General features: G+C 34.6%; 1 protein-coding gene across 3 annotated transcripts in view; it reads left to right on the plus strand.

Annotated features, from left to right (window-relative positions):
* Nucleotides 1-22,757, plus strand: part of FSTL5 (follistatin like 5) — a 270,766-nt gene that overhangs the window by 177,241 nt on the left and 70,768 nt on the right. For all 3 annotated transcript variants that reach the window (XM_058024913.1, XM_058024911.1, XM_058024914.1), the window contains one exon: nucleotides 7,003-7,169. In XM_058024913.1, coding sequence (XP_057880896.1) covers nucleotides 7,003-7,169 — 167 coding nt within the window. The remainder of the gene's footprint in view (nucleotides 1-7,002; nucleotides 7,170-22,757) is intronic.

A 22,757-nucleotide genomic window follows, 5' to 3' on the forward strand; every position in this document is an offset into this window, starting at 1 on the left:
ATTAGATTTTTTAAAATAAAAATTCAAACCTTTCTGATTTTTAAAAATATTTATTTAAACTGCTCCATGCCTTGATCCCTCTTATCTTTTCTCTGCGCTTTTACCTACTATGCAGAGGACACAGAGCTGCAAATACTATTCATGCCTACAAATGATGGAGCAAGATTATTTTGGGGTTTTGTTTGCTTTTAGTTGCTTTGCAAAGAATTTCTAATCATTGATCTGAATTTTTCTCTGCTGGAGGGGACAGAGTTGATAAAACTCCTTGTCATCACTTCAGTGTTTCTCTCTTGACAAATGAACTTGCAGCCCATTAATCCAAAAGTCTTTCAGCTACTTCCTCAAGTCACAGTCTACAGTCATTCTTCTTCTTCAAAGAACCATTAAATAACAGACTTTGCTTCAATGGTAAGCACTGAGTACACACATCTATAAACTTCTCATAAATATAATAATCTGTGATTTATTTGTCAAATTTATTTCAATCTATTTTTAAGAATTTTATTTAAAGATATTTGCTTCTCTAGTCATTCTTGGTCCTAAAAAATTGAAGATGAAAGCTGTTTCAGTAATAAAAGAGTTTGATGCTAAATTCACTGAAGCAAGGGGACAGCTGATACATTCTACTTCATCCCTTATGCTTTTAAAGCAGGAAGCACTCAATGTTTCTAGATATTTGAATAAAATATACTGTCTTATTGTGAGAGGAAACAGAAACCTTGTGGTTCACATTTGTCTTTCAGAGAATCTTTAAGTTCTCCCACAAATTAAATGTTTCCTAGGATGCTGTACCAATCTCTGACTATTAATTTTGTTGGCTAGTACTATAAATAAATGGAGAAAATATTGTCTTTCCTTTCCTGTTTTCTGATAATTTTTTCATGGAATTGGTTTCTACAGGACTTCCTAAAAGCAGCAGCTATTACAATATTACCATTTCAACACAAAAATGTTTTTCAAGTCTCTTGTTAGTGACAACAAAAGACGAATACATGCTAGTTATAACATTGAGATCTTTCAGTTTTTGTATCATCAACTGCCTGAATTTCAATCCAAGCTCTGCAGCTAAAACATTAAGGAGTCATGAAAAAGTTATTTATGCTTTTGTTTGTTTGTTTGTTTGTTTTTAGGGTCTTTGTTGTTGTTTTGTTTTTAGGGTTTTGGGGGTTTTTTTGGCATGTTTGTGTGTGTGTTTTTAAATGGATTTTAGGAACAGAAAGACTAACTGGCATAAGATCTTCGAGAACAGGCACTCATGAACCAATACTTTTCATACTGAAACATTCTACTAAATATGTGAATAATATGTTTACAACGAGTTCAAAGCAGAATATACAGCAGATAATGACAAAATTAGTCATGCTAATGGTGATGTGTGCTGATTTTAAAATTGCTGTAAAAGAACAGCAAAATGACACTGATGAAAACGCCTTTGTTACATCATTTTAAGGAAAGTGGGATCAATGCCAGAAGAGTAAAAGGCACATTACCTAGCTGCATTTCACCTAATTCAAGCCACTAAGTAATGTTATGCATTAAGTACAGAGCTTACTGTAGTTCATAGACAAAAGGCTTTTTGCTTGCTTTTAAAAGTGGTTTTATTTTAAATTAGGTTTGAAATAGGCAAACAAAATAAATACAGGCGTGACGTGGTCTTAATTTGAAATACTGGGACCATTTGGCATAATGTTCATTAGTTTAGACTTGGAAGGATATTGTGGCTGCTTTGAATAAATACACAGAACTTAAGGAAACAAATGAGAAGGTTCAAATTGCACATTTGTTAATGGTATTAAATTAACAAAGGCAGTCTACAGTTGAGTAAGAACTTCCTCCCTTCCTCCCTTTAACAACATAATAAATTATAAAGTGATACAGAGACTACAAATCTAACCTCGTAGTTTTTAGCTTTTAAAACCTTTTTTCCAGAGTGATATTGTGTTTTTTCTCTACTCATCCTAAGAGACAGTAAGGAACTATCTAGCCTCAATAAATTCATATACTTCAGTGTTTCTCTTCCTAGTAGCCTGACTTGGTATTCTAAGACCACAAATGGTTTTTATGATTGTTTACAGTTCCCCACAGGCCATTTGGGCCATCAAAGGTGTTGGAGATTGGATTTTTTTCATGTATGGGGAAAGAGCTGAAAGAGCCATGCTTTTACTATTTATTCTTTAACTTATTCAGAAAACTCAAATCCAAGTATAACAATTCTTTCCCTAAGAGTACTGAATTTAGACCATCAAAATTTCCCTTCAAAATAACATGTTCCATGTAGTGCACATCAACCCAATGTACTTAGGATTTAGAAAAGAGAATTGTTGGCTCCGTACAGCTGCCACTGTCTCTTTTTTTCCCTAACAGAGCCTACTGCCACATTCTGTTTTAAAAGTGCAATGATATAATTTTATCTGTTAACTTGCAAGAATATTGATAAAACTTAACTCATACTAAGAATGACAACCCAAGATGTATGACTCTTGAGAACAACAATGCTTAAAGTTCCATTATTTGTTTATCTATATTGCTCTTGGAATATTTTTTTCAACATGCCATCTTTGAAAACTCCTTTTTCCTGCCTTTCTCAGTTTAATGACTACATTTTGGTTGGACTGAGAAAATTCAAGCACTTACATTCTAATCTAACTGATCGTCATTTGCAGTATTTCTTGATTCAGTTGAAGTGATGTCATTTTGCATCTGATTTCAGTAAGTTCTGAAGATATTTTTGAAAGATATCACAAATCTATTTATAATAAAAAGTACTTAGAAAATTATAATAGAAAAAATATTTACAATTTCATCTAATTTTAACCAAAGGACAGATAAAAGTAGGTTTATAGCATAGATTCTAGATAAGGAGAAGCAATGAGAAAAAAACGTGTTTTCATAATTTTCAGAAAAGCACTTGGGATGTTTGTATATTAGATTCTGTTTAGTCAGATAAAATCATAGGAGTTAGTAGTGGTAAGATGGATAAGGACCTGGATGAAGGGGAGATGATACAGGTTCAATGAAACAGGAAAATACCAGTTTGAGAAAGAGTTATTATTGAAGCTCTCCAAAGATCACCTGGGAAGCAAACTTTTTTAAAGATTGGCATTGGTTAACCTCAAAGCCTGGCACAGTAAAAGTGATATGAAAATTAATGTTACAAAATACAAGTTCTTATACTTGGTTAAGAGTAAGAAATTATACTTTAAACTGAGAAGCAATTTATTGGAAAGAACAGAGTAGAACAAAGTTATGTGGACCTGTCATTTACCGGGCAACTGTGAGGAACCAGATGAGATCTGTGTGAAAATGGCGATTGCATTGTACAGATGTATTGACCAAAGTCTTTCAGGAAAAAATATGGATTTGTTGATAAATTCCACTCCATAAATCCTAAATATTGTATAAAGTTTTCTTTCATGTGGTTTAAAGAATAAATTCAAGCTGGATCAAATACAGTGATAACCTGAGTAACAAAAACAAAGTGGGAGGAGCCAGAAGGACTTGGCTCAGGACCATAAAGCAGAATGAGGGATAGGGGAGTTTGCAGAATGGCTTCAGCAGCCAGAGAACTTAACAAATCCTTTCAACCATCTCTCAGCCAGTGTAGGAATGTCTCATATTTAAATTATTGCTTTTGATTTGGTTTACTTGTTTAAGTTTGTTGGTTAGTTGGTTGGTTTTGATTTTCCTTTGTTGTTTAAAATCTTTGATATTTTTGAGCCTTTTCAGTAAGTTTTCCTTTTCCCTGGTCAGTGTAAAAGTTCTAAAATGTCTTCCCAATAGTTAATATTTATTCTGCTTTCACTTCTTTTGTCTTATCTTATAATAGCTTTGTTTTATTTCCAACCAGATATTTTCAGACAGGTCTGTTGGTTTTGTCTCCTAACTATACTTCTAGCTTTTATTTAAATGTTTGAGTTGTTTTGATTTGAGTTTTTTGTTTGCATTTCTTCCCTTTATCTGAAAGAATGTATCCAGTAACTTTTATAATTAAGAACCAGGGATGCGTGTCAGATTGATATTGCGTCTGGAGGAGTTACAAACAAACTCATTAATATGGTACACCATAGCAGAGGATCCATGTTTCTAAAAATAGCAAGCTATAAAACATAGTCTCTACTGGCTACTTATAATATTACTGCTCTGTAACCAACAGTGCCCATATTTACTTTTTTGTGTGGTGGTGGCGTGAGTAAACAGAATTAATTTCACTTCCAATTTTTCTAAACCTTTGCTCTGCTTTTTCATTTAACGTTAAACAAGCAAAACGTGTGTGACTAAACTTCAAACATTTATTGTTGATCTACAAAGGCCACATGGAGGGAAAGCTAGAAGTCATTCTAGTCAGGAATATCTCTTAATGACACAACCTCAGTACCTGTCCAAAAAGCATTTGCTCTCAGAACCATATTTATTTCTTTCAAGGAGAAAAGATGATAAGTGCATCATTTAATTCCTGGGCCGATGTTTTATATATCCAAAGGAATGTCACGGTGCCTGATCTCTGAGATAAGTGCTGTCCAGTGCACCTGACAGTTTTTTGCACACACCAAACCCCTGCCACCCCCAGCAGTGTTTGCCTCTTTCACTGTCGTTGCAGACAGTTAATGGACAGCAATTTTCGGGGACTTACCTGCCAAAGATTCTGCTGCAGGTGCTGCTCCCAAGCCTGGGGCTTTTTGGGTTGGGCAGTAACTTTTTTTTCCCCTCCAATAAGGAGAAAATATGTGCAATAGTTTTCTCTCAAGAAAATAAGAAAAGCTATAATGTAATTTTTATGCCTTTTTTCCTGTTAAATAATAATATGAATATACATAATTGTATAGTTTAATTAAGGTTTTTTACATAAATGTTCACAATTTTACAGGAAAGCAGTGATTCTAGCACATTTATTAAACTAGGGGTTTTTTCATAACTTTTCAAAAATAGATAACATCAGTGCATTGAATATTTCCAGGTAGTACAACTGTTTCTTCATTTTTTAAATTCTGCATTTGGGCCTTTTGTTACCATAATCATGAGATAAAAATTGCAAGTGGCATATCAATATATTATATTGAAGACTGAGAATTTTTTAAAAATTCTTTGGGAGTTTTCTCTGGCAAAATTAGTGCTGTCATCCTATGTTATTATTATTGTTTTGTTGTCATTATCATCATTATCTTAATTATTATTTATTATAAGGCTGTCATTATTGTTAAAACAAAGATAGTTTAAAAAAAAGGTTTGAACCCTTGGTGTCAGTAAAATGATAGCCTCTCAGTTTTGATTTCAGAAAATCATATTTGCTTATGTAGGAAATGGTAAGCTTTATATTTGACAGATACTCTGTTTTCTAGTGTCATCCTCTAATTAAAAATTATAATCATCTGTAACAGTGACTGGCCTCGTTTATGTAGGAATCCATAGTAATACTGAAATTGATTGAAAAAAAAGACTAAAATCTTGTAGAATGTAAGTTGTCTGTGTCAGTTCATCATGTGAAGGCTGACAGTTTTCATAGATGGCCTTATAACACCAGCTGATTTCATGATCCCTCCTTCATGCCTTTCCTAGATTGAATAGTGAATTTGAAATATACAGATAACTTAAATTTGTAAATGAAATATCAGAATACTTACTTCACTTTTGAGAAGTTCTGAATCATTCAGTAGCCACACATCTGTCTTGCTATCTGAAAGAGTGTCGCTGAAGAGCCATTTCTTGTAACACAGAACATGAAGTGCTTCTGAGGATGCAGAATAATCAATTGAATTTAATTGGTACGTTTCATTTTCCTTAGTGTAAGGCATTGTGTCAGGTATGCATCTGGTTAAAAAAGGTCAGTCTCATTTGGGCATGTCTGGTGGGCACTATCACTCATGTTTTGTGTCACAGAGCACATTCCTTCTGAAAGAGGAAAGAATCAAGGGGCCTCTCTTTAGAACTAAGTATAAAATTATTTTTAATCACATTTTTAAGGAATTTACTGTAATTATTGAAGAGCTGTACTTGCTTTCATGCTTTTCTAATGCTTGCACTAGTAGAGGGGGGTTGGAAGGAGGGTGGGGAGAAGTGTTATTTATAAAGTATTGGTTGTATGAGGCTGAAATGAGCCTATAGAAGATCTTAGCTTCCTTACAAGTTCCTTCTTTCTTGTAATGAATTAATGTCTCTTATATGAAAGTGTTTTCATCATTAAAAGAGAACAGATTCATTATGTCTTTTGTAGTTTACTTGAAGAATGAAAGATAAAAACCAGAGATTTTTAATGATTTAGCAGCTGAATGGAAAAAAAATTATTTGGATAATGTTCAGTTCTTATGTAGTTCTTTTGTCTAATAGGACAAAATCCTTTCAAATATAAAATTTTAGTAGGTTATGTTTAGTCAGGTTCACCACAGGTGAAAAGCTAACTCTCAGCTGATCAGCCTGTAACAAGGCAATTACACAAGAGGGAAGAGTATGCAGTGTTTCATCACTTTGATGTGTATCACTCCTTTTTTATTCAAGTCTCCAAATGAGTTCTGGGACACAGAAGTGAAATGGTCTTCTGTTAAAATTGGAACTCCTTAGTAGTAGATGAACAGAGAAAGTTTCAGGGACTCCTATCATGTATATCTAAATTTTTTTAAGACTTTTTTAAGCATTGATTAATGAGGAATAGGTAGTTAGTCTGAAAATAAAGAATAAATGTTCTGCCTAGTCCACTGTGCCTGTCTTAACTGTCAGATAACTTCCAGTGTCTGACTTTGGATATGCAGTCGTGTATTAGAGTCCTGCCTCTAGAATTCACTTTCATGTTAAATGCTGCTCCTTACAGGCTGATACTTGTCAGTCAATTTAATTGAAATGTCACGCTGACCTTTATTTGAAATACGCTGAACTTACTGGGGCTTTTGGAAGCTCTTTTTACTTTTGTTTCAGTTAAAGTTCTTAAATTACCGGTGTACAAAAAAGTTCATGCTAATTAAGCTCATGAAACTGCCTGCTCATTGATCTTACAAACAATACATTTTTTTGCAGATGTAGTTCAGCTGAATCTGCCTGAAGATCAAAAAGTAAGCACCACTGCAGCAACAGTGGGACAGAGTGCTGTCCTTAGTTGTGCCGTCCAGGGAACCCTGAGACCTCCCATCATCTGGAAGAGGAACAATGTCATTCTGAACAGCTTAGATTTGGAAGATATCAGTGTAAGTAACAGGAAGTTCTATTTAACAGCTTTTTATCAAAACCTGTCATTAATAATAGAGAACTGATGCAGAACAAGCTACATGCTCCTGATGTTTCAAAGAAAAGAAATGGAAATGATATGCGACAAACTCTGCCTGATTTTATTTGCTGTGTGTTTGAACCCCTGTTAAATATAGAGAAAATATGTTTCACAGAGCAATAATTTAAAAAATAAATATAGCAATAAAAGAACATGAGGGCTAAATTGCAGCCCAAAATACAGTCAGCATTTTGCATTCAGGATTGTACAGTCTTCCCATATTTCGAAGAAAAGAGAAATCTGTGACATGAACATTTTCGTGTACAAACAGATCATAATAATAGTTTTCTTTTATATTAGTTCAATAGAAATCTATTTTTCACCAAATAAGTATTTCATTATAAAATTAGTTGTCATGCTCATTCCTCCAAATATTCAGCAGCCTATATGGTGCCTTTCAAAGAATGAAAAACAGAATATTAGTATAATTTGTAAATCTTTTTGTTTCAGGAAGGCAAGTGTTTGCCACCTAACATTGCTATGACGTAAAAACACAGAGGAAAATAAAAAACTAGTATTAGAATTACATCTTCTTTCAAGAATAAAAATAAGCTTTCATCTGTATTTTATATGCTTCTGGGTATGCTTTCTTTGTTTTGGCCATTTTGTATTAGCAAAGTTCAAAATGTGGACAAATTGTTACTTTGGGATTTGTGCTGTCTGTCTAGCCCAAGTCAGTCAGAAATCACCTGAACTGTTATGTGTGTGGAATATTGCTGCAATGAAATACCTAGTTTGTCTATTTTTATTTCTTTTTTTTTATGAATGTTTTATTTTTAAGGTGAAAATTGTTCCCACACATCATCTCTCTTTTATGTCTGGTTTTGTTAGTTCTGATGGTAAACTGAGCTTCTCAGTGTGGTGCTTTGTAAAATAATGGACAATTTCAAAGCTCAAAAGCTCATCTTGCTTGAGTGATGGTTTTAAGTCCCTTGAGAGGCTTAAGATAAACCCAAGATAATCTGAAAAGTTCTCTGTTAAATATAATTGCTTTTGTTAGTTTGATATTAATCACATGACTTATATTGAAAAGTATCTTGTCCATGTCCACAAGATCTGTCTGCAATATTTGTTACCTTTCTGTAAATATTCCTGATGTTCAAAATCATTATTTGGAGTTCTTACTAATCAATTCTAAGTGTAATAGCTGGCATGAGCTGTTGACAGAAAAAAGGAAGATGCATCTGTAGACAGAAATAAAAGGGAAACGATGAATGGAAATGATGAAGCTAACAGCTCAGCTTAAGACTGAAAGGTTCAGTTGGCTTTTTTGCAGACATGAAAAGAGCAAGTGATTTCTAAGCTGGATACATACATTTTTGAGTATGAAAAAAGCCAAAAAAAAACCAAAACAAAAAAACAAAACCAAGAAATAAACAGCAAAAAAACCCAAAAAAACCAAAAAACAAGCAGAGAAAGTTCTTGTGCTGGGTGCAGGTGCCCAGGGATTGGCAGCAGGGGCCACAGGTGTGGCCTCTTAGGGTAAAGGACCAGGGATGTCTCATGCTGTGTGCAGCCATTCCCAAGGGACCATCGGCAGGGCACACCCATGGCATCTCTGAAAGAACATTCAAAAAAGGACATAAAAAACAGGGAGAGAGAGAGATATTAGAGAACAAAAAAGAGCAAGGAACAGCAGAAGTAAGTCTAAAACTGGAAGAGCAGAAGGTAGGGCTTTGTGAAGCAGATATCCAAAACATCTACATTGCAGCAGGTTTATCTTGAAGGACTTCTGGACAATTGCTTGACCAGTCCGGTGACTTTCTATGATCCAGTGGTGGCAATGGTTGACAATGCAGGGCCAACAGATGTCACCTATCTAGACTTCTACAAAGCCTTCTATGCAGTTCCATGCAGCATCGGGATGGATGGATGGATGGATGGATGGATGGATGGATGGATGGATGGATGGATGGATGGATGGATGGATGGAGCGAGCCAAAGGTTGTGGTCAACGTCTCTGTCATTGTGTCTAAGTGGAGGCCAATGACAAGAGGTGTCCCTCAGGGTCTGTCTTTGGCCTAGTGCTCTTCAACATCCCTGTCAATGACACAGGCAGTGGGACTGAGGTGTCCCTCAGCAAGTTTACAGGTGACATGAACTGAGAGGTGCATTTGACATATCTGAAAGCTGGGATGCCCCCCCAGAGGGACCTGGACAAATCTGAGAGGTGGATCTGCAGGAACCTCATTGTTCATAAGCAAAAATTAAGGTTTAGTTTAGTCCCTTAACAGATTAGTTACGATTCAAATACAGAAAGAGAAGGTCAGATTCAATATCCTGAGTGAGGCACTAAAATTAATATAGCTCAAATATATGTATATGTGGGATAATAATCTCTCTTTCCAGATAAAGTAAAATAGGGAGGAAGAAAAAGTTAATGGTGCCTGGATTAAAAGAAGAAACAACAAAAGAATGGAGAGAAAGACATTGAGTTAGATTTGTACCCAGACCTTGTTTTCTTCAAAATTTATTTTACTTTTCACTGTTTTCATAGATTTGATATGTCTCTTTATTTCTAGATTCTTTACTGCTTGTATAATATCAGATGTCCCCAGAAGGAGTGTACTTTAAGTTTTACTGTAGCTGTATTATAAACTATAATGATGTTTGCCTAACTCTGGGAATTCTTAATTTACTCAGTTATACAAGAACTACATCTGAGCATCTCAAGACTAATAATGTTTTGTAAAGAGCAGTACATTTTCTGAAAATGGCAAGGCAAACACTGACCTGGGAAGATAGATAGCTAGGGTTTTGGGGTTTTTTCAGTAAAATGGATCACAGATCAAGATAACTAGAAGTCACCACATATATAGGGAACCAGGCTAAGCAGTAGTGACAATGTGATTTTGTAAATCATAGCGAGTGCTCATACTTAGAAATTAAAGTTTTGCACTATCCAGTCCTCAGTATGAATTAAGCTATTTGCTTTGAGGAGGGACAAACTCAGAACAATATAATGTCCTAGTATTTTGTCAAATGGAAAAATGCAACAAGGAGGAAAGGAATCCAGGTCTAAACTGAAATTGATAGTTCAATTTTTATATATAGTTGAAATATTCCACTCCTCTACTGAAAGTGTACAAGATACATCTCTAAAGCTGTAACTGTGGAGTGGCTAAAAATGAGTCTTGATAATGTCTAATGTCTTGTATATTCTAATAAGTTTTAAAGAAATATTATGAAATACCATTTGACTTTCAAAGGATGATCATAGAAATTTGTATTTAAATAGTATATTTAAAAATGTTCTATGAAGAATATGCTAATGACATTATTGATAATATCCAGTTGATAATTTTAAAAGTCCTTAGCTCTTCTCATCTCTTCTTGTGGTACTTATAACTACTTTTTGTAGAAGTACTGCATCTTGCTACTAATCCTTCTCTTACTGAAACTGATGGGAGGCAGGGATAATTAGCACCCATCTGAGTGAAATTATGAAAAATTATATGCCTCTGCAAATTTTACTTAATATAATTGTGCTGTGACTCACTACAGAACTGATATCACAGGGCATTTTGATGATCTTTCAGTACACATATAGAAAGAATTTTTTTTTGCTCCCTGTTATCTTGCATCTTAAATTTAATATTTGCCTTTCCACTTTCCTCTTGTTTTTATCTAACCTACTATTCATTAGAGATAATAATTCCCACGTATGAAAAATAGCAGATGTATTTCCCAAATGCAATGCATATTACTTTTTTAGTCTTAATGCATTCACTTGTTTGAAGTTTTTGTAACTTAATTTACTTTATTGTTTTTCTGATACTTTATTCCAGCTTTGCCTTCAGGTTCTTTCCTATACATGAGCAATCTTACTTTTCTTATAAGATCTTGGCCTTTTTTTATAATTTATTGAAGATCTACTGGGATGGTTTGTCCACATGCAAAGTTAAACAGTAATTTTTCAAAACAGTGTAGTTCAGCTTTTTCCTTTTGGTAAAAGGTCATAATCTCTCTCTTTAGGGTGCCTTCATGGAAAGCATCTAATGTTTCAATTTTGAGGTTTTTGAAGTTAGGTATAGGTTAGTTTTTCCTCAAAACTTCTGATTTGTTTATCTTGTTAAAATTAATTTATGCATAAAAGTTGACCCTTTTTTGGTGGCAGTCGGCATTTTCTTCTTGACATCTTTGCCCTTCACCCACCAAGAAAACCCAAAAGACTGTAATGGAGAATACCAATAAAAACCAACATTCTCTAAAGAACACAATGGCTTCCTTTCTGTAGAGTTCTAATCAGAAACTGAATGACAGAAAGGTTTCCCGATCCTTCAAACATAAAGCACCTTTCCTAGAAAGGACTCTAGACGTTTGACCTCTTCTTTTCCTTCCAGCTTTTCATTCTGTGTTCCCCCTTTTATTATTCTTAAGAAAAATCTCAGGAGAACCTCATGAATTATTCCTTTCCACATTGTTTTCTCCCATGGGATAATATGGACCTACATACAAGCTTCTCTTTTTACACTGTTGAATTGTTCTTAATAGAGCACAGTTATGACTCTAATACAGCGTTAGAAATATGAATGTCTGAGAAAAACGTGTGTGTGTGTGTATGCATGTGTGTTTGTACTTCTGACAGAATCCCAGGTGAACCATAAATGTCAGGAAAATATCCTTCAATCTTTTCCTTAAATCACATAAAACAACACTTAAAAGTAAAATTATTTTTTTAAAGTTAAGAAATAAATTAGAGGACTTAAATTTAAAGAGAGGAAAAATTAATTGTCTAAACTGCATAGTGTCCTATTCAGTTTAACCTGTTCAGTTTAACCTGTTCTGGCTAGGCAGGTTAAATTTTTGCAGTAGCCAGGAGGGCACATGTCTAGGACCCAGGCAGTATTCTACCACCTCACATCACTTTTTGGGAATGGGGGAAGGGCTCCCTTCCACATGGAGTAGCATGGCAGAGGGAGCAGTCAGGTGTTTTGGGGGTTCTGTGGAGGCAGGTGAGCAATCACGTATGAATCGTTCACTTCTTTTCCTCTTGTATAATCTGCCATTAGTATTGTTGCTGGTAATGTTTGTTTTGTTTCATTGCTATTTCCAGTCAATTGTTCTCAGCCCATGATCTTTCCCTCTTGTTCCTCCAGTTGTCCTCTCCAGCCTGCCACATGGGGATGGGGTGTGATTGAACTCCACATGGTTTGGCAAGTTTCAGTAGGAACATTACATTAGGGAACACCATTCCTAAACCTTGACAAAAGACGTTCAAAGTTCACGTACATTTCTTTAATATCAAATATCCTAAGAGAGGGAATTTCTGCTTGCATTGCACTGACTTTCTGATTTGCTGCAGCAAGTTCTGCACGCTCGTGTTTTATTCCTGAGGAGGTTTTCCTCCTCCCTGCAGTGTTGCCATGGGCCATCTTACTGCTTGTGTGAGGGAAAGTGTAGTGGTCCTATGACATGAAGGGAGCCCCAGAACCTACTTCCCTTCAGAGGTGATGCTCCTAACCTCATCCTTTTTGGACGATAGTAACTTATATTCCAACAATGAACAAACACAATGCCATTGGCAAAAAGCTGGCAGTCTTGTTCAGTACAAAATCTGGATCCTGATAAGTTTATTGTGAGCTTTAATAACTAAATGGCAATGCGGCAACTTTAGTGTGTGTGATCTTCTGTGTGGCATTGTGTGTTACAACCACAATATATATATGAAGTTATATATGTATAATTTCATTGTATTTGAGGTTCATTTTAAAAGCCTAGTTGCAGGTGGTTCCTTGTAAATTATGTTTTTGCCGCCTCTTAAACACACTACAACTTTCAGATATTTCCTACTCATTTTTCTGATGAGGTGGTTGGATTTGATTAACAGTGACTCATCAAAGTCAGCATGTTTCTATTTTTATCTATATTGAATTGCCCTTTATCTGTTACACAGTTTTTCTTTTAAGTAGGATGCATTATTACATTTTCTTTTGTATTCATGAGTTGAATACCAGTTTTGTTTTGTTCTTTTCCACTCCACTTGTTAGGATTCAATTGTTGAGAGATGCCTCTGCCTGACTTAAGATACAAATGAGACCATATGCCAAAATCAGTAATATGGATTTTATTTAACAGTAAATGTGAGGTAAAGAGATAGAAAGAAATAGGAAAGAGCGGGGGTGGAGGTGGAGGAGGGGGGGAGAAATGAAGGAGAAAGAGATCAAGAAGAGATCAAGAAGAAAACTATCACCACACTGTGGATCCAGAGGCATCCCATTGGGCCTCCTTCACCCTGGTCTTCTCGGTAGTGGGGTCCCAGAGTCTTCTGGAGGTGCCCCTCCACTATTATGCAGGCCAGTTTCTGGGTTTCCATGGGTGTCCACAGATGTTCCCATAACTGAGGGTGGCATGTCTATAAGCAGCTGTTTCTCCTCCCACAGTTTGCCATAGTGGGAATTTTTGTCCAGATGCATTAGCCAGGGTGGGATAACCAAACTTGAGCTCCTCTAGGTCTGGAATAGGCACCTTCCTGTTGCAAATTCCTGTCCTCTGGTCTTATCTCAAGCTCACTCTGCTGTAGTCTTGACAATATTTGAGGCAGTTGTGGTCTTTAAGTCTCTTACATCTCCCTGTGGCTCAAACAGTGTCTTCCTGGGACCGTTTTTCTCATTTCAGAGTCTCCCATGGGGGTGTTGTGTTTATAGAAAGGTCAGAGAAAATATAGAAACAGCAGGAGAATGACACAAGCAATTATACAGTGCATGATAGTTATCCCAGCAATTACAAAAGTAACTCCAGTTGCAATCATTGAAGTTTTCATTGTAGGCGTTGCCCCCGCTCCATGAGTAACAAGGATTAGAGTATGGACATCAGCCAGTAAGCTACCTTTGGGTCTGGAGTGATTGGGAAAGCTCTTATATTTGACCAGTGATTTCTTTAATTTTGGCTTGTGCTTCTTCAGTTGATGATGTTGCATTGAGAATGGTAATGCAACACTCAATTTCAGTAAGATTTAACATTCCATGTATTCCTTGTTCCTTTAATAATAACATATCTAATGCCAACTGATTTTGTAAAGCCATTTTTGACACTAGTTGGTCTTGCAAGTTCAGCTCTAGGAGCCGATATTTGGCTCAATTACTTGAGAGCATTTACCTGCCATGTAATATTTTCCAATGCTCATTGGTGCTGTGTGATAACAATAGAAGGTGTAAAAAATATTGGAAGTCCTAAAGCTGTATTTTTTCTCCACTTCTCATAAAGTCTTAAAGCTGTATTTTTTCTCCATAATCATCACATCTATTACTGATCAATTCCCATAGTTTTTCAGGAGAACTTGTTTTCTGCTGTGTCTTTCCCGTGTCTTTCCTGAATAATGAAAGATGGAATTTGGGTGAATGGATGTGAGTTCTATCCTGCACCTTAGACCAGCGTGCTCAGTTAGGAACATCCTGAAGCTGATCCAGGTGCTGCAGGATAGCTGCACATCCAGAGGTCTATCAAGTGCATTTGGGGCTTGAATTTAGGAGTAACTTCTACTCCTTTTTTTTCCAGGCATCAGAACTTGTATCATACTTTTTTTTTTTTTTTCACTCTTACCCATTTTCCCTGTATTTCAAAATTAGTGAAAAGCTGGTTTATATTTTGTGTTACAAGATGACTTCTAAAACTTCTTAAGCATCTCTTCTTCACTCCCATAATATCTTTCTACCTTAAGCTTTTCTTTCAATTCAAATTCATTGTTTTCTCTGTTCTTTTCTGTATATCTATATAAAAATGCAGGTTATATCTGCATTCAATATTGGTGTTACTAGCAAATTCATTTTGTGCTATTAATTTCTGATTAGTTCATCAAAAAATTGCAGTTCAATTTTTTTGTATGGTTATAGACATACTCTTCTCACTTCTTCTGCTACATACATCCATCAACTGGGTGAAAAACAGCATCATTTCTGAATAATTTTATTACTAGTTACATATTTATTTCTCCAAGTTTTTCAGGTCATTTTGCAGTAGTTTTGCTATCCTAGTAGACTTAATGCTTTTCACAGCTTTCAGAAGAATTATGCGAAAGGGTTTTATAGTACACAGAAAGAATACTGAGCTTTTCAGGTTATTATTTTAGAAAAGAAGTCTTGAAAGAGCAGCTCGACTATGCTGCAGCTAGCAGTAAAGGTCACTCCTTCTTAAGAGCATGAGAAAGATGCTTTGTTAATAATAGACTCTTGTGGCTCATAGTCCTGACTTTCCAATCACTGCTGTAGTACATTAAATAGGAGGGCCATATCACCAGCAATAAAAATGCTTTGATATCCAGAAGTCTGTTTTATTGAACAGAGCAGCACAATTGCTTAAATACAAAAAAAAAAATAAAAATAAAAAGAGAGAAACCCTGTCTGGCCCACCATCACAAGCAGTCCAGGAGGAAAAATTACAATAGGTAGGGCATAATTACCTATTGGAAACTTGGCTTAACTGTCATTTATATATTTTCAACAAAAATTCTTTTTTCTTTTTTAATACTGCAGAAGTGTACAAGGGGGTTTACTTAGTACTGATTCAGGAAGAAATTTCTACCCACCTGAAATATAATTGGTCCTGCTATTTGCAAAAGTCAGCATGAAGCAAATTGTTTGTCTGGACCAAGTCTGATCAGTTTGTGAACTCTGACTGGATAACAACAGAGGAGGATTTATCTGCCATGATTTTCAAATGATGATATTTAACATTTCTCTGAATCAAACTGGTCGGTGATCTATCTACTTATATACCTGACACCAGGTATCCATTCATATCTAAATTTAATTAGATCTACTTTAGCTTAGACTGATTTCTCTTTCACTTGTTAATTTTATCACGTTCATGTGTGTTCTTCTTTCTTTTCATTTTTGTACTGTTCTCACATTGCTATCTTTATAATCTAGAGCTTCCTTTTCAAAAGGACTCATTCAGAACTTTTTCTGTTTGGGTGTGTGCAAGAGCCTTTGTATCCATGGCAGAGTGTTTTCATTGATCGGCTCAAAAGGAATGATAAATGAAACTAGAGGTTTTCCTAATTTAGTATGATTTTGGAACCAGATCTATTAATGATGTCCATCTGAGTCTCCTTTCATGTACGCTTGGCTTAAAACTACAGCCAGAAGTAGGGAAGTTGAAACAGTGCTTCTAAATAACATCCAATTTGGTTTGATATAAAAAAATTGTCCTTGAGTAAGGAGAATTCAGAGGGTTTACAGGGGGTCACTGAATCTGCATTCTTTATTATACTTTTATGGGTAAAGATAGGTAGAAGGGACTGGATTTTATGACTGTTAATCAAAAGCACCTGCTAGGCATGTTTTGGTTTTGGCTGATTAACATATTTCTTCTAGAACTTTCTAAGAGAAATATAGTAATGTTTTCAAATTATAAGCTTTTGCATATAGATACTTAATTGAAGTATTGAAAAGAGAAAATAATTTTTCTTTATGTAGAAAATAAATTTCAGGCTACCTTAATAAAATCACATAGTCTTACGACTCATCTGAAGTAGGTTATCTTGTCTGGTTTAAGAGCAGATTTGTGTGTCCATTTTTTAAGCATTTTATTTCAAATAGTTCTGTTATTTAAGAGGGAGGAGGCTATGTCTTCCTTTCTAGAATATGTGCTCCTTCTAGGCAAAAATCTGTCTTTACAGACCTGTTTGTATTAATGAGAAATAAAATGGAATTCCCATACTCTAGTACAGTAAAATATCAATGACTTTTGTCTACAAGATACTTAAAAGTTTGTGCAGCAATTTGGCAAATGCCATGAATTCTGTGAAGTTCCTGCTATTGTAACCTATAGTTAATGAAAAATGACTGAAATCCTGTTTTGCCTTCACATTTTTTACATTATATACGTAGTTAAAACATCAGACGAGAAATTCATTCATGAAAAAGACTGAAGTTTAACCTGTGATTATTGAACAATTAACATGTCAAAAGGAAGGCAGGGAAGAAAAAACTGCCTTTTCTCTCAACCCTCTGTATTAATAGAGACTTTATTTCTGACATGGATTCTATGATTAGTTGGCAACAGCTAATGATAGAGTTATAATTGGAGTAAAATATAATTGAAATCAGGGGTTAGCTAGAGAAAAAGAACTTCTGTATATTTCAGTCTTCCAAAGTAAGTCTATACTGTGTATAAGGAAAATATATTATGGTATTTCAGTGATAGAGTTTTATATGGTGACAGTAGCATATAATATTTCTAATGAGTAGTGCTGTCTCATTTTTTTAAATAAAAGCAAGGAACAAGGGTGAAAAACGAAAATATAGTGTATATATCTTCATATTTTGTGAAGGACTTGCACTTCTAAAAAAATTTTGGGCCCATTACAGAAAACAGAAAAGCAAAAATTATTTACAGGAGAAAATATTGGTCCACTAAAAATTAAAATTATTTTGGTACATCTTGTAGAAACTTCAAGTGTGTTAACAAAGAGTTAGCTATTGTTGCAGCAGAAGAAAGTGCTTATTGTGATTGGCAGAGCAGTGGTAAAATTGGAGTAATGGATGTCTCACAGAAGAGGGAACCTGTTAATTTAGAGAGAGCACGGGAATGTGGTCATGACTCTGTGTGATACTGTCATTTGCATATTAATTTTTATATAAGCATTTCATTTAACTGGAGTTTGTGGTCTTACTTTTAAACTGTGCAATTGAAAGTACTTGTGTTCAATTTTTTTTAGAACTATTGCATGGGAATCTTGTGTACCTCTATTAGGTACTTTGCTTTTAAATAACACACAGTTTACCTGCAACAGGATATAGTAAATGTTTTATGTATAACAAATATGAGCATTTAATAATAGCAAACTGTCTAAATATCAACAATATTTATTTGTTAATACCATCCAGAAAATATTTATTATGACTATTCACAATCCCTTTTGAAATGGGGAATTTCCAACCTCGATTTATGGCTTGAACACAAACCAGATGTAACAGAAAGAAGAAACAGAAATATCTTATTGCTAATAATGTATAGAAAGTAATGAGGTTTTGCTAGTTCAGCATTATACTGTTGCCTTTGTGTATGAATAACCATTGTGATACTTGTGGGCTTATCATAATGTCTTGGCTTCATATCAGTAAAAGAACAGAAGTCCTACTTGGTACAGCTCTAGAAAATATGTTTGTCAGTGCCACTATATGCTGAAAAATCTTAGGTTTTTTCTGGAAACTTTTTGAACCCCCTAATTTTTCTTGTTTTATACCAGGATGTTCTTGCACTGTCTTACAGTTAACCTGACCAGGAACCAGAACCAGATTATACAATGAGACTAAAAACACCACGATTCATTTCAGTGTAGACAGAAAACAAAACAAACAAAAAACCTAACTCCAAAGCAAAACCCAAAGAATTTTCCCTGCGTAAATAGTTTCTGTGCTTACATTAAAAGGTTGCTGCCAATGACCTTGAAATGTCTTTTCTTTCATTGATATCAAGGAATCAATCTTGCTAGTTAAGATTTCTTGTGATAAAGAATTAGACTGATGGACATGGATTGTTGTATTAGTGATTTGAGCAAAGGCAATGTGTGTAAAGCTTAGATAACCAAGATTAGTATTAAATTTAAATTGTCTCAGCTTTCAGTATTTTAGTAGTGTAAATTCATGATCTTTTTGCAGTACTCCAGTTTCATACTGAGTGTTTAGTTCAAGTGACTGGAATTTTCTGTTTATTTAAAAGGCTCTAAGAGGAATATTTCAGAATTATTGGGTGTGTCAATCTTGGCTAAACCCTTAAGTGAAGCTGCTGTGCTGGCATTCAAACTGCCAATATTTTGATTTTATAAGAAAAGAGAAAAAGATGGCAAGGAATGGATGACATTCAGTTTGTTGTATGTAATCAGGTGCATAGCTGAAAAAAAAAGTTTAGTGTAGGAATTGCATCCAGACTCTTTCTAAGCATCTTTGTGCCTATTTCTTGTATGACATACTGGATAACAAACTGACTCAAGTGGGATTGTGCTAATAATCCAAGTAATGTGTGACTGGCCCTGTTTTCTTTGTACTGTTGTCTTTAGATCTTATATTAATGCTGCATTTAAAATGAGAGATCAACTTTAGAAAAACTTTGTGATTTATAATGGGCCTTTTTCCTCCCTAGTATGCTGAGAATGGGCCAAAGTGAATCATTCTGATTTTTAAATCGTTTTAAGGTACTAGGTTTCCTTTTTTTTCGCCTGCCACTTAGCCCAATACACTCTTTTCAGTTGCCACATATTAGGAGATGCTCAAAAAATCTCTATCTTTTTTGGTTTAGTTTTTTTTTTTTTTTTTTTGTCTGCAAGATATTTAAAAGTTGTTTGAAAAGATATTTTTGTTGTCTATTTATTGGTTTATCACATGTACATAAAGGAGTTTGTGAAAACCCAAAATTTATCCCAGTGGGTTTTTGTGAATTGCATAAACCTTGAATACCCTCTACCTACTTGTCTGTTTCCCTCCTGGATAATTCATAAATACATGGGATGGCCTAGATAATAATTGGATAAAAATTTGAGTAACACAAAAATTTAAGCATTGTTTGTTTCCTTTTTTTGTAGATTCTCTTGAGTTTTGTAAAGAAACATCTGGAGAACTTGATTTCTATGAAATGAAGTGGGTTTTTTTTGTTAAAGATTAGTCTAATTCAGGAACCAAAGATATGAGTTATTTTCAATATAAGAAAAGGGCTTTGGACTGATGCAACTAAAACCCAAATCCAGTGTTTTATGCAGTAGGAAGATCAAAAATTCCAATAAACATAAAATTAAAACAGAATAGTTTATAGTATTTGAAAACAGATTAAATCTTAGCACAGTATAATTATGTAGTGGGATATTTTCAGAATCAGAAAAATTTAGTGGATATTCAGTGAATTCTAAACTGAATCACCTTAGAGAGTAAATTACATCAGTACTTCTGCTCCTCTGGGCCTTCCTAACACTTAGATACACTTTGGAATATGATCCAAGTAAACTGCATAGTGCAAAGCTAGTTTCTCTTTGCAAAACTAGCTTGGAGTGTGATAATAAATATATCTACAATTAAAGCTGATTAAAAAAAAAGGCACAGTTTGGCGGAATGATAATAAACTGTGGTAATTGAGTAAGTATTATAAATTCATTTCATTGGTTATGAGTTTAACTTGAAAAATATGTGAGGAATGAATGTCAAATAGATTTATCTGATTAAATCTGATTATGTAACAATTTGGCTTGTTAAAAAGGAGTAAAAGTCAAATGGTATATGAGTCACTGTGAAGATCTCTGTGTAACATGAAGCAATAAAAAAGACAGCTGTATCAGAGCATGCTGAATTTTCTATTTAAAATATACTGCATCTACTCAGTTGGAGGTTTTGAATGTCTAAATAAATTAGCAGTCCTTATTGCCAATTCATCACAAGATAATGTAAAATTACGGAGTTTTTGGGGAAGTAAAAGGTTAGTGATGTTTTATGGCTAGCCTCAAGAGCTCTAGTACTTTGGCAAAGCTCTCACTTATGTCTAGTGTCTGCCATAAACAAGAAAAAACTTCCAAATTCTCTTTACACATCTACATATCAAATGAAGTCGTTGTTCTCACTGGTAATCTAGCACTGAGGCCTTTTATGTCACTTTCCTGTGTCATCCCTCTTCAAGTTCTTAAGAGGTTGCAACATTATTAGATTTCCAAATAGCAAAACCAATTTTTAATCAACTGACTTTTTTTTGAAAAGCACAAAGCAGTTGCATGTTTTATGTGGAATAATGGATATTACCATTTATTAGCTGTTACTATTTCCTCATGAAGTGAAATTGCAGTCCTTGCTATATCTCAGAGAATAAAGGGAAAATCATACATATCTAATTGATTATTTAAACAGGTACAGTGTTATTGTATTCATTTCTAGGCAGAGAAATAATCTTTTTCTCAGATTTGCTGAATAAAGCCAAATCCTTCTCAATTTAACTACTGGCCTGAGCTTAGGCATTACAAAGTCTTATTTTAGGAAGCAAGAATAGAGGGTGACCTCTGCATTGAGCATTTGTAATATAATACAAGTTTAGGAAGATATGCATGAAGACTTTCTCAGCATGGGAGATTTATTTAGATGTTCTGAATTACTCACCAAATGTTCACCACTTTACTCAATTGTCAGTATAGTAAGGCTAGTAAAGCTATTTGCGATAATGGGATACAGCCTTTGTAAAATTCAGTCATTATTTCCTTTTTTCTTTCTGTTCTCCCCAGTGTCAAGAAAAGGGGAACCAATGAAATGCTTGAAATATCTAATTGTAGCTGGGAAGTTTGTTTTCATGGTCAGCAGAGAGAGGTGGGTGGCAGCTAAGACAGTGAGCGCTGACAGATCCACTGAATGATCCCATAAAAGGATTTTGCTGCCCTGAGCTTTCTCAAATGACTGTAAAAGAAGCTTAGGAGGATTAATTTCCTTTGACCAAAACTAGTCTGCATTAACAGTCACGAATTGGTGTCTGATGTTGTATTCTTGAGAACATAGTTTCTTTTAAGATTTTATCACTTTCTACTGCATATACCGTACTAGTGTTTGTGTTGGACTATGCACTTCCCTTCTTTAAGCTTTGGCATAATTTGCTATTTTCTGTCAGGCTGATTCTTCAACAAGTGGACTTACACTAGATTCATGATTTGTTCTTATTGGAGCTGTAAAATTTAAGACTGAGAGAAGGTATGCAGATTTGTGCTTATGAAATGTAGAATTTGTTTTCCCTCTTAATCTAGAAGAAAAAAAATTTAAAAAATCTTGGATTTCTGCCAAATGCAATTTTTCTCAGGGTTCTTTGTGGACTATAATTTCTTTGTGACAGTTAGTAGTAAAGTGCAGAGTTGCATTGCTTTGTCAGTGTGGACAGAGAAACTGATTACTTGGAAAATAGGAGTTGTAGCATTGACATAAGCACAAAAAGCCTGAGCTGATTTTGTCTGGCAAATGAACGATAGGTAAATAATTATTTTTTAAAATGTTTTCAGTTAACCTTCAAAAGGATATCTACTCTCTGTATCCTTGTAATAAAGGAAGTTAAAGGTACTGAAAAACCTGTAAAATATGAGCAAGAATGTGACATTAGTATTACTGGTACTTCCATGAGTTGACTGAAATAAAATGCAGAAAGCTTGGGAGGATGTACAGGAAATAAAATGGAATATGTGTACTGGTTGTGTTTTACAAGCAAACAACTATTGTTCTGAGACTCTCTGGTTTCAATTATTGGTACAGCCTTACCCTAGCAAACCAATACAAAATTTTAATTCTTAGCTTCAGATTTTCTATCTGATCGGCTCAGAGACAGATAATGTGGGGTTTTTTGCCTTTCCCCATTAAAAAAGTCAAGATTTTCCTTTAAAACTACGGAAAATGCCCCCACCCAGGGAGTTATCATTATAATTTAACTACTATTGATAACCATCAATAAAGAAGGGTCTAAACAATATATATTTTTCTTTGTTGTGGATTTGTTAAAGACTGCAAATAGAAATAAAGATAATATGAAAAAGCATGAATTCATAATATTTGGTGTTCACTAA

This window comes from Melospiza georgiana, chromosome 5 (assembly GCF_028018845.1).
Source record: "Melospiza georgiana isolate bMelGeo1 chromosome 5, bMelGeo1.pri, whole genome shotgun sequence".
NCBI lineage: Eukaryota > Metazoa > Chordata > Aves > Passeriformes > Passerellidae > Melospiza > Melospiza georgiana.